Genomic DNA, 13,392 nt, shown 5'->3' with positions numbered 1-13,392 from the left:
GCCAGGAAGGTAAATTTCCCATTTAAATGAATGGGTTCACTCCTATTCACGGTTTTGGCCTTCCATGGTATGTCTTGGAACATATCCCCCGCTGGTTGGGGGGTGGGGGGTGGGGCGGGGGGGGGGGGGGGGGGGGGTAATGAGGGATGACTGTACTAATCATAATTACTGAAATATAACTAAATATACTGTGTGGCCATTCCCTGACATTTAATTTTATTTCTCAAACACTGGTTATAGTGGCATCTCTTCATCACTATCGATATCATCTTTATCACAGCAGAGTAAAACTGGCTCAATTCAAACAAAAGTGAGATGTCAGGGAGCACTTCTTCAGACAAAGGGAAGGTAGTCTGGAGCTCTCCCCAAGAAAGCTGTCCTTGAACCCTTGAAAGAGATATCCTCATTATCCAGCTCTGCTTAACCAATAGTGCCATTCTCCACCTTGCCTTTATTTTCCATCTTTCCTAAACACCGTCTACCTAGGAATATTGAGCAGTCATTTATGATCTTCCTTGAACTGGGTCTCTTGTCACCACAATATCGTATTTACACCAGGATCTAACTGACAGAAACTGTTGGAGGAGCTGATTGGTCACAATCTGTTCCTATAATATTTAGCTCTCAAACACTATTATTTAGCTTTGCAATGACCTAATTAAAGACCATCTTTACTGACCAACTTTGGAGAGCTCCTTACACCACATGTGACATGGTTTTAAAACTTGTGTTCCGGAATGATCAGCATCAACCCTTCACTACAAATTATTTTGACTTTACAGTGAAATCAAATTTTGGGAAGTTATCCAGCAAGCCCCATGTAATTAATGTTTCTGTGATTCTTTATGTCAAGTCTTTACTCAAATTAAATACTGGCATTTATGTATAAAATGTGAGACTGTCTGCTATTCAGTGGTGATTGGCAATCTGACTTTCAGTCTCACAAATCAATGATCTTTTTGAAGCTATGCTCATGACCCTCAGGAGAATACTGGACAGAGAAAGCGATTCAGTCCTGAGGACATCCACTATATCGTTTAGGTTTCATGTCACAGAGAGATGATATATTAGGAACACATGGTCCCAAAATCCCCAAAGCATTGTATTCATTGATCAGTCCTACATATTATCAAATTCCCTAATATATTGTCCAATACCAGTACATCTGGGCAAACATTAGACAGAACAACTGCAAACTAAGATAAGTGAGAGTTTAACATGAACCGCACACAGTCATAGAAATGTACGGCATGGAAACAGGCCCTTTGGTCCAACCCGTCCATGCCGACCAGATATCCCAACCCAACTAGTCCCACTTGCCAGCACCCAGCCCATATCCTTCCAAACCCTTCCTATTCATATGTGTTGCTGGAAAAGCGCAGCAGGTCAGGCAGCATAAAAGGAGCAGGAGAATCGATGTTTCGGGCATGAGCCCTTCTTCAGGAATGATTTCTGAAGAAGGGCTTATGCCCGAAATGTCGATTCTCCTGCTCCTTTGATGCTGCCTGACCTGCTGCGCTTTTCCAGCAACACATTTTTCAGCTCTGATCTCCAGCATCTGCAGTCCTCACTTTCTCCTTCCTATTCATATACCCATTCAAATGCCATTTAATCGTAGCAATTGTACCAACCTCCACCCTCTGTCTTCTGCCTTTGAGCCAGTTCTGTATCCACATGGCTAGGTCTCCCTGTATTCCATGAGATCTAACCTTGATAACCAGTCTCCCATGGGGAATCTTGTCGAATGCCTTACTGAAGACAATGTAGATCACATCTACCACTCTGTCCTCATCAATCCTCTTTGTTACTGATAGAACATAGAACATTACAGCGCAGTACAGGCCCTTCGGCCCTCAATGTTGCGCCCCCTTGTCATACGAATCTGAAGCCCATCCCACCTACACTATTCCATGTACGTCCATATGCCTGTCCAATGACGACTTAAATGAACTTAAACTTGGCGAATCTACTACCGTTGCAGGCAAAGCATTCTATACCCTTACTACTCTCTGAGTAAAGAAACTACCTCTGACATCTGCTCTTCAAACAACTCAATCAAGTTTGGAAGACATGATTTCTCATGCACAAAGCCATGTTGACTATCCCTAATCAGTCCTTGCCTTTCCAAATACATGTACATCCTGTCCCTCAGGATTCCCTCCAACAACTTGCCCACCACTGACATCAGGCTCACTGGTCTATAGTTCCCTGGCTTGTCCTTACCACCCTTTTTAAACAGTGGCACCACGCTAGCCAACCTCCAGTCTTCTGGCACCTCACCTGTGACTATCAATGATACATATATCTCAGCAAGAGGCCCAGCAATCACATCTCTAGCTTCCCACAGAGTTGTAGGGTACACCTGATTTATCCACCGTTATGCATTTCAAGAAATCCAGCACTTCCTCCTTTGTAATATGGACATTTTTCAAGATATCACCATCTATTTCCCTACATTCTATATCTTCCATATCCTGTTTCACAGTAAATACTGATGAAAAATACTCGTTTAGTATCTCCCCTATTTTCTGCGGTTCCACACAAAGGCCGCCTTGCGCTTCTTTGAGGGGCCCTATTCTCTCCCTAGTTACCCTTTTGTCCTTAATGCATTTGTAAAAACTCTTTGGATTCTCCTCAACTATATTTGCCAAAGCTTCTCATGTCCTCTTTTTGCCCTCCTGATTTATACTCTTCTAAGGATTCACTCGATCTATCCTGTCTATACCTGACATATGCTTCCTTCTTTTTCTTAAACAAACCCTCAATTTCTTTAGTCATCCAGCATTCCAATATCTACCAGCCTTTCCTTTCACCCTAACAGGAAAATACTTTCTCTGGATTGTCGTTATCTCCTTTCTGAAGGCTTCCCATTTTCCAGCCGTCCCTTTACCTGCCCCCAATCAGCTTTTGAAAGTTCTTGCCTAATACCGTCAAAAGTAGGCTTTCTCTAATTTAGAACTTCAACTTTTAGATCTGGTCTATCCTTTTCCATCACTATTTTAAATCTAATAGAATTATGGTCACTGGCCCCAAAGTGCTCCCCCACTGACACTTCAGTCATCTGCCCTGTCTTATTTCCCAAGAGTAGTTCAAGGTTTGCACCTTCTCTAGTAGGTACATCCACATACTGAATCAGAACATTTTCTGATCAACTTAACAAATTCCTCTCCACCTAAACCCTTAATACTATGGCAGTCCCAGTCTATGTTTGCAAAGTTAAAATCCCCTCCCACAACCACCCTATTATTCTTACAGATAGCTGAGATCTCCTTACAAGTTTGTTTCTCAATTTCCCTCTGACTATTAGGGAGTCTATAATACAATCCCAATAAGGTGATCATCCCTTTCTTATTTCTCAGTTCCACCCAAATAACCTCCCTGGATGTAATTGCAGGAATATCTTCCCTCAGCACAGCTGCAATGCTATCCCTTATCAAAAACGCCGCTTCCCTCCTCTCTTGCCTCCCTTTCTGTCCTTCCTGTAGCATTTGTATCCTGGAACATTAAGCTGCCAGTCCTGCCCATCCTTGAGCCACGTTTCTGTAATTGCTGTGATATCCCAGTCCCATGTTCCGAACCATGCCCTGAGTCCATCTGCCTTCCCTTTTAGGCCCCTTGCATTGAAATAAATGCAGTTTAATTTATTAGTCCTACCTTGTCCCTGCCTCCCCTGACTGTTCGAGTCGCTTCTGTTCTCAACTGTACCAGTCTCAGATTCATCTCTTTCCTCTCTACAGGCCTGGGTCCCACACCTCCACCCCCCACCCCCACCTCCGCCCCCAGCCTTGCTAGTTTAGTTTTCCTGAGCATCTCTAACAAATCTCCAGCATATTAGTCCCCTTCCAATTTAGGTGCAATCCGTCCTTCTTGTACAGGTCACTTCTACCCCAAAAGAGATTCCAACGATCCAAAAATGTGAATCCTTCACCCATACGCCAGATCCTCAGCCAGAGGTGATTACATTTGACACAGTCAGAGCTAAATATTGAATAGACAGGCACACAGCAAAAAGATTAATGAGCTGACAGTTCTGAGCTGTGCACTGAGTTTTAAACTCAGGATCTAGTCAGATTCATTAGGAGGAACATTTTCCACTCCTCTACCCAACCCACATCTGCCTTTATAATTAGAAAAATGACATTCTGAAACTTCAAAATCCAACACAAACTTTATCATTGACCCTGCATTCAACACCAAATCTGATTTTAAAATCTTAATTAAGTTTAACTTTAATCTAATTCAACAGGGCGAGATCAAAGAATTCTAGGGTTGATTGATTTTATTTTTGAAGGATTTAGTCCTTTAAAGGATGTTGCTTTTGCTCCGCATTCACTGGAAGAAAAGTGAATTGAAGTTATTTTTAAGCATGTAAATTGAGCATTTAAACTAACTATAATATTTTGGAAAACTTCAACATAATATATCGTGATTTCTGCAAAACAGTTAAAAATGTTCAATGATTAAAAAATCAAAACCCTTTTAATCTGATTCAAGTATTTTCCAATAAAGGCTCATTTTATGGAATACAGCTGCTTTATCACTTACTTGAGTTCAGAGTTTGACGGGTTTTGGCACTAGTGCAGTATGCTTCAATAACTTTTAAGATCTGTGTGTCCTCTTCAAGTGCTGCTGTGCCTGATTAATATAAACAAAAAGCCTCCTCAACACACAGCCACAAAATGTTAACGCAAAAGCAAAATGTTGTTTTTACTGGATGTCCGAAATAAAAACAGAAAATGTTAGAAACACTCAGCATCCCCTGCAGCATTTTTCCAATCACAGAAGGCTGATGCTTTCAAATCAATAATTTGCAGACTAAAAGTGGCCTGTGATGATTCACATTTCATCTGAACAACATCTTAAAAATTTAAAATAAATGCTTAGCCAATACTTCCTCAAATCATGTCCAAAAATCAGGCTGTTGCTTGAGATTATAGAGTCATACAGCATGGAAACAGACTCATCAGTCCAAGTCGGCCATACCGACCATGTTCCCAAACTAAATTAGTCCTACTTGCCTGCATATGGCCATACCCCTCCAAACCTTTCCTATTTATGTATTTGCCCAAATGTCTTTTACATTTTAAATGTACCTGCATCCACTACTTCCTGAGGCAGTTCATTCCACATACAAACCACTCTCTGCGGAAAATGGTTGCTCCTCATGTCCTTTTGAAAACTTTCTCCTTAGACCCTTGCTAGCCACCTTATCTAAACACCTCATGATTTTATAAACCTCTGTAAGGTCACTCCTCAATCTCCAATGCTCCACTGAAAGAAGTCCCGTCCTATCCAGCCTATTTTTATAACTTTAGCTCTTCATTTCTGGCAACATCCTGGTAAATCTTTTCTGAACCCTCTCCAATTTAATAGTATCCTTCCTTTTGGCAGGGCGACCAGAACTGGAAACTATACTCCAAAAGGCCTCACCAGCACCTGTACAATCTCAACGGGACATCTCAGAGATCTGAGCAATGAAGGTAAGTATCTAACTGCCTTCTTCACCACCCTGTCTACCTGTGATGCATATTTCAAAGAATTATGTTCCTGAACCTCCTAGCTCTCTGTTCTATAACACTATTCAGGACCTACCATTAATTATATAAGTCCTGCCCTTGTTTGTTTTACCAAAATGCAATACCTCACATTTATCCAAATTAAACTCCATCTGTCACTCCTCAGCCCATTGACCCAATTGATCAAGATCTCTTTGTAATCTTGCAAAGAGATCTTGTCTGCAAATTTGTCATCCAAATTGCTTACATAAATGACAAACAAAAGTGGATCCAATACCAATCCCTGTGGAACACTGCTGGTCACAGGTCTCCAGTCTGAAAATCAACCCTCCATCAACACCACCTCCTGTCTCCCACTGTCAAGCTAATTTTGTATCCAATTGGAAAATTAGATCCTTGTTTTAACAAAACTCTAAGAACATCAATGGTAGATATCCTTTGCTTCCCCCAGTGGTGCCAAGGGTCAAGAACAAAATTGAGGTTATGAGTTTCATTTCCTCCAAGACTATACCTTGCAATGAGGCCCAGGTGGAGTCTAATGCTATGATTGCCTGCTCTTGACTCAGTTTCATGGAGGGACATGGACCAAATAATTTAGGATATCTGGTCAGCATGGACGAATTCGACCAAAGGGTCTGTTTTCATGCTGTACATCTCTCTGACTCCATGCAACATTGTGACCTGCACCTTAACACTGCATTATTGAAGTGAAGTAAGCTCTTTCAATTGAAAGATATTTCATTTCTCCTACTGATCTTTTTCTACTGACACACTCCCTCAGCACTGCAGCAGAGTGTCAAGCCTTGTTTTTTGGCTCTCGCCTTGGAGTGAGACTTGAACTACAACCTTGAGACTCATGGTCGAGAGTGTTAAATCTGAGTCAAAGATTGTGGGTCAAAGGAACAATGTCAAAGGATGTGGGCCTCAAGGACAAGATTACCTCAGAATCCAGGAGTTAGCCAGTCAGCCCCTTGACTGGATTAGTGGTGCCTGAAGAGCACAGCAGTTCAGGCAGCATCCAAGGAGCAGCTGCTCCTTGGATGCTGCCTGAACTGCTGTGCTCTTCCAGCACCACTAATCCAGTATTTGGTTTTCAGCATCTGCAGTTATTGTTTTTACCTGAGTCAGCCCCTTGAGCCTGTGCTGTCATTAATAAGATCATGACAGATCTGATTACTCCACATGCCTGCCTCTACTCTTTCACCCATTTCCTTTTGCGAATCTATCTACCTCTGCCAATAAAAATTTCAAAGACTGTGCTTCCATTGCTTTTTGAGGAACAAGCTTCAAAGGACTCACAAACGCCTGTGAGAAAAAAAAAATTCTTCTCCTCTGCCCTAAATGGCTGACTACTCCTCTAGATTTTCTCACAAGAGTAAACATCTATTCCACATCCATCGTAACAAGGCCCCTTTGGATCTTGTATGTTTCAATCAAATCACATCTCGACTTCGGCAGATACAAGTCTAATCTATCCAATCTTTCCTCATGAGACAATCAGTCCATTTCAGGTATTAGTCTGGTAATCTTTCGTTGAACTGTTTGCTACAGATTTACATCATTTGGTAAATAAGACAATTAATACTGCACACAGCACTCCAAATGTGGTCAGGGCAGTGTCCCATATAACTGAAGCATAATCTCCCTATTTTTGTTCTAGATTCTCCTCACAATAAACACTAACATTCTATTAATTTTCCTGATTACTTGCTGTATTTCATACCAACCTTTTGTGATTTATATACTTAGGAGATAGTGAGGACTGCAGATGCTGGAGAGACAGAATCGATAAAGTGTGGTGCTGGAAAAAGCACAGAAGGTTAAGCAGCATCTGAGGAAAGTTGACGTTTCGGGCAAGATCCTTCATCAGGACTGGGGAGAGGGAAAGGGGCTGAGAAATAAATAGGGAGGGGTGGGGCTGAGGGAAAGGGAGGTGGGATGGTGATAGGTGGATGCAGAGAGGGAGATGATGGTGACAGGCAAATGGGAAGGGCAGAGCGGACAGATGAGAAGGAAGATGGACAGGTGGGTCAGGTCAAGAGGGTGGTGCAGTGTCTGAGGTCTAGATCTGGGATGGGGTGGGGGGTGGGGAGATTTTGAAACTGGTGAAGTCAATGTTGAGGCTGTGTGGTTGTAGACTCCTGAGGTGGAAGGTAAGGTGTTCGTCCTCCAGTTTGCGGGTGGAGTAGGCTGTAGGGGAGGCCCAGAATGGGCATCACATCAGGGAAGTGGGAGGGGCAGTTCTGAACATCCAGATCCCTCTGCATCTCAGAGCTTTGGACTCTCTCTCCCCTTAAATAATAAGCTGCTTTTTTACTGATTCCTGGGATGCGGACATCATTCTTCTTACCAAAACAGATACTTCCATATTTTCCTCCTGGTGTCATAACACATCAGAACAGGTTGATTAAAAGAATTTGCTCCATTTGCCACATCTTTGTCAACACACTCAACCTACATCCCTTTGCAACCTCCTTAAGTCCACTTCACAACTTAGTTTCCTGTTTATCTTTGTGTCATCAGCAAATTTAGCAAACATATTTTGATTCCTTCAAACAAGTAATTTATATAAACTGTAAAAAGTTAAGGCCTCTGCAGTAATCCCTGCGATACACCACTTGTTACAGCTTGCCAACCATAAAATGACAGAGGTTTAATATTTATACAAATTACACATGAACAAATGCTGTGTTCACTTTAAGCAACATAACCTACAACTGGTGCAATCTGATCTGACTCTCATTAGTTTGAGTAACTCTCCTTTCTTAACAACTTACTAGTCTCTTTCCAACTGTTCATCTACAATTGGCTATGAGCAATAAAAAAAACTGATGTCAGTAGGTTGGCTAGAAAATGGAAAAGTAACAAAGAATCTCAATAAAGACAGAGATGAGACAGTAACTGAATGCCAAACATACTTTTCCTCAATGCAAATTCCTCATCAGATGCTTTCCTTTCCGGTTTCCGTTTGGGAAGCAGTTTCTTCATGGTTTTAGGACTCTTGCTGAGATCCTGCATAAAAGGCCAGAAAACATTGTCATAATAGCAGATTGCATGCTGCATTGTTCTTGAGTTTAAGGGCAACTAGATGCGCTGGAAAGAGATGAAATTGAGGGATCATTATTAGAAACTGAGATTGATCAGCCCAAATCTGGGGCTGTCGTTGACCTATTAATGTTAGGAACAGCTCATATCATTAGGAAGTTTTTATCAAATGTCAGTTACAATAACCTAATACTGCAAAAACATATAAGCTGGCCAGTGTGAGATCTATGGCAAGTCTTACATCAGGAATTTGCAAAAGTGAAGACCAACCTCCTTATAACACAGAGCAGCCGACGGTTTCAGTGGGGCTGCTGGGCGGAGGCAGCTCAGACTCCAAGGCTTTGGCATTTTGGGTGGTTCTAGGGGTCCCCAGGTCAGAGAGCTGTGTGATGTCCCGTGTAAGGAAGGATGCGGAAGGGTATGATATGAAGGAGTCACAGATATTGGATAACCATCAGAATGCTTATTGAGGGGCGTTGCAGGATGTAGTGGAAGCTGTAGACAGAGCACAAAAATGCTAGTTATTACAGAACTGAACGCTTTAGTTCCAAACAATGAAAGTACTTGCTCTTTTTTGCTCCCACATTCCCAATATTGTTTATTCAAGTACCTCTGCTCAAATTCACCAAGGCTGCTTAGACATCACTTTTCCACATTACAACTACTTCCACCTCGAAGGATGAGGGCAGCAGATACAGGGAACACCACCACTTGCAAGTTCCCCCCCAAGTCACGCACCATCCTAACTTGGGGATATATTGCCGTTCCTTCAGTATCACTGCTGAGTCAAAATCCTGGAACTGCCCTCATTAACTGCAATGTTTCTAATAACTATATGTATGGACTGCAGCAACTCAAAAATGCAGCTCATCACCACCTTCTCAAGGGTAACTATGTTTGGTCAATAATCGCTGTCCCAGCCAGTGATGCCCACATCCCAGGAATAAATCATAAAAAGATCCAACCACAAACCCTCGCAAGGCAAAGTAAAGCCCTTGGACCCACCCAACTCGGGTAAGGAGACACAGGATGAAACATTGATTGAGATATGGCAGTGTGCAGGCCAAAGCTAGACCTCTGACTATTTCTTTAGTGGGGTGGGTGGTAGAGGGCTGAGCCCCAACCAAAGGAAAGGGCTAGTTGTGGGATGGTGCTCTGACCAAGAAGAGAAAAACACTTTTCAATCGTGGTAGAAGCAAGAAGAGAAATGGCTACATTTCTATGGCATCTTTCATAATCTGAGGGTGTCCTCGAGCTCTTTGTCTTCTGGTCATTTAGAACCAATGAAATGCTTTTCAAATGTTGTCACTGTTGTTACATACGACACACCATAGCCAAATTAGGTACAGCAAGATCCCAAAATAACAAGAACAGAATTGATCAGTCAACCTGTTTTTATTCATAATTGTTGAGATATGAACATTGACCAGGCCATTAGAGAGAATATTGAAACATCAGGAGACCATTCTGCTCTTCAAATCTGTTTTGCCAGTCAATGGGGTCATTGATGATCTCTGTTTTAACTTCCACATACTTATCATTGCTTCATAATCTTTAATATCCAACTAAAATCAACCACTTTCAATTAACAGTCATAGAATCCCTATCATGTGGAATTAAGCCATTTGACCGATCGAGTCCACACTGATACTTTGGACAGCATCCTACCTCCTAACCTGTCCTTAAAACACTGCATTTCCCACAGCTAGTCCAACCAACTTACACATCCCTGACAGTTTGGCAAATTTAGCATTGCCAAACCACCTAAACAACACATCTTTGAACTGTGGGAGGAAACCAATGCACCAGAAACCTATGCAGATACAAAGAAAATGTGCAAACTCCACCCAGTCGTCCGAGGCTGGATTTGAACCAGGTCACTGGCACTGTGAGACAGCAGTGCTAACCACTGAGCCATCTCCACCTAATCTCAACAGCAAGAAAGCATTCCAGATTTCCATGAACTTTGTTTATAGATGGTATGTGCAATTCATTGTCCCCAAATAAAACCAGCATAATGAATCCATCCCCAACACAGGAGACAACCCAATGATTACTTCCATTAATTGCCACCCCATGACCCCCACCAGCCATTGTGCAATATTGGATTATTCCTGCTCAGCCCTCTCCACCATACAACGGACAGCTGCAATAGTGTATTCAAGTATAGTTTTAAGGAGGTTATGGACTGAATCAATTATGTCAGCATTACTAAATATCCCTAGATCATTTCATTTGGTTGTCTCTTTCTCTTACTGTATGACATGGAACAGACTGCTGTCTGACCACAGGAATTCCCACACTGGGCGTCTTTGTTTGTTTCTGAAGATGATCCACCCATTCCTGCAAATCCTGATGACTGGAACAAGTCACCAAAATCCGTTCAATCATACTTCCTACAGAGAGAGTGGAACAAGATCAGGTTGGTCAACTGTTCTGATGTGGTAGGTTCTTACAATACAATTAAAAAGTCAATGTTTTACACAGCAAGTTATCTACGTGGTTGATACCCAACCATGACTGTTCTATACTTGAGGATCAATTGTCTATCCTCAGGTTAGTGTTTGACAGCCTGATGGCACTCAAATCATGGAGCTTATAAATTGTACAGGGAAGGACAAGGATAGAAGATGCTTGGGAATACCTTGGATGTGTTTCCCCTCCAAGACACAAGCCATTCCTGACTTGGAATCATATTACCATGCTTCCAGTATCAACATTTTTGGATCAAAATCCTGCAATTCCCTTCTTAATAAATAGCACTGAGGATGTAGCAACACCACATGGACTCCAGCAGTTCAGGAGACATTTCACCACCATCTTCTCAAAGGCAACTAGGTATGGACAATAGGTATTGGACTTGGCAGGCATGCCCAATAATTAATGTATTAAAATAAAATTCATCTTAATAAGCTGGCTGATCATTGACGTTTTGTAAGTAAAGGTCAGTATCTAATGGTAATTCAATGAACTGATCTCTCCAGGCACGATGGCCTAACCTCTGACCCAAGACCCCAAACTCCACATTTGGAAGACAGTCTTACTGAATTGTCCTTGGTCCAATCCCATGGCCATATCTAATTTATTTCTTTGCCAAACAATGTTCACTAAGACTTAAAAAAACTTGACAATTTAAAAAATCAGGTTGGCACGGTGATTCAGTGGTTAGCACTGCTGCCTCACAGCACCAGGATCCCAGGTTCGATTCCAGCCTCGGGCGACTGTCTGTGTGGAGTTTGCACATTCTCCCCGTGTCCATGCAGGTTTCCTCCGGGTGCTCTGGTTTCCTCCCACAGTCCAACAATGTGCAGGTCAGGTGAATTGGCCCGTAGTGTTAGGTGCATTGGTTAGGGGAATAGGTGTGGGTGGGTTGCTCTTTTGGACTTGTTGGGCTGAAGGGCCTGTTTCCACACTGCAGAGAATCTAAATAGGGAAGGAACAGCTGATGAACCCATTGCATTTCTGTAAGGTGCTTTGAAACTCTCTGCATTGCCTCAGGAGATAGGTGTAAGAATCATTCAGCCAGCCTGCTAAGATTGGTAGTTTAACTTTTACAGTGGATTCCCTGCACTGTTTGTCAATTTGTGATCGGATGACTGGACTTAAAAAGAAACTCTGAATTAAATTAATAACTCACCAGTAATTTCAAAGGTGTTCTTGTCAGTCTCACTATCATCCAGCCTGGTGACAATCAGTCCTGTTAATGGCAACTTTCCCTATTAACAATATAATATTGGTATCACCATTTAAATTGCAAATATACAGCAGCATTGTCTTGAGTAATTTATCGTAGTAACATCTATATTCTATAATGATCATTGATAACTTGTAATGACAAATTTTATTTATACAGTCAAGAGAGGAGAAAGAGTGGCGTTTTTGATAAGGGATAGCATTGCAGCTGTGCTGAGGGAGGATATTCCCGGAACTACATCCAGAGAAGTTTTTTGGGTGGAACTAAGAAATAAGAAAGGGATGATCACCTTATTGGGATTGTATTATAGACCCCATAATAGTCAAAGGGAAGTTGAGAAACAAACTTGTAAGGAGATCTCAGCTATCTGTAAGAATAATAGGGTGGTTATGGGAGGGGATTTTAACTTTGCAAACATAGACTGGGACTGCCATAGTGTTAAGGGTTTAGATGGAGAGAAATTTGTTAAGTGTGTACAGGAAAATGTTCCAATTCAGTATGTGGATATACCTACCAGAGGAGGTGCAAAACTTGACCCACTCTTGGGAAATAAGGCAGGGCAGGTGACTGAGGTGTCAGTGGGGGAGCACTTTGGGGCCAGTGACCATAATTCTATTAGATTTAAAATAGTGATGGAAAAGGATAGACCAGATCTAAAAGTTGAAGTTCTAAATTGGAGAAAGGCCAATTTTGTCGGTAGTAGGCTAGAACTTTCAAATGCTGATTGGGGGCAGATGTTCACAGGTAAAAGGACGGCTGGAAAATGGGAAGCCTTCAGAAATGAGATAACGACAATCCAGAGAAAGTATTTTCCTGTTAGGGTGAAAGGAAAGGCTGGTAGATATTGGAATGCTGGATGACTAAAGAAATTGAGGGTTTGGTTAAGAAAAAGAAGGAAGCATATGTCAGGTATAGACAGGATAGATCGAGTGAATCCTTAGAAGAGTATAAAGGCAGAAGGAGTTTATTAAGAGGGAAATCAGGAGGGCAAAAAGGGGATATTAGATAGCTTTGGCAAATAGAATTAAGGAGAATCCAAAAGGTTTTTACAAATACATTAAGGACAAAAGGGTAACTATGGAAAGAATAGGGCCCTCAAAGATCAGCAAGGTGGCCTTTGTGTGGAGCCGCAGAAAA

At 41.9% G+C, this 13,392-nt stretch overlaps 1 protein-coding gene across 3 annotated transcripts in view; it reads right to left on the bottom strand.

Moving 5' to 3' along the window:
- Positions 1 to 13,392, bottom strand: part of LOC140481625 (rho guanine nucleotide exchange factor 7-like) — a 141,276-nt gene that overhangs the window by 25,913 nt on the left and 101,971 nt on the right. For all 3 annotated transcript variants that reach the window (XM_072578112.1, XM_072578113.1, XM_072578114.1), the window contains 5 exons: positions 12,199 to 12,277; positions 10,818 to 10,957; positions 8,832 to 9,056; positions 8,435 to 8,528; positions 4,546 to 4,635 (listed from right to left, as the gene is read on the bottom strand). In XM_072578112.1, coding sequence (XP_072434213.1) covers positions 4,546 to 4,635; positions 8,435 to 8,528; positions 8,832 to 9,056; positions 10,818 to 10,957; positions 12,199 to 12,277 — 628 coding nt within the window. The remainder of the gene's footprint in view (positions 1 to 4,545; positions 4,636 to 8,434; positions 8,529 to 8,831; positions 9,057 to 10,817; positions 10,958 to 12,198; positions 12,278 to 13,392) is intronic.

Source organism: Chiloscyllium punctatum, chromosome 9 (assembly GCF_047496795.1).
Source record: "Chiloscyllium punctatum isolate Juve2018m chromosome 9, sChiPun1.3, whole genome shotgun sequence".
Lineage (NCBI taxonomy): Eukaryota > Metazoa > Chordata > Chondrichthyes > Orectolobiformes > Hemiscylliidae > Chiloscyllium > Chiloscyllium punctatum.
This window is presented reverse-complemented; position numbering and strand designations above follow the sequence as displayed.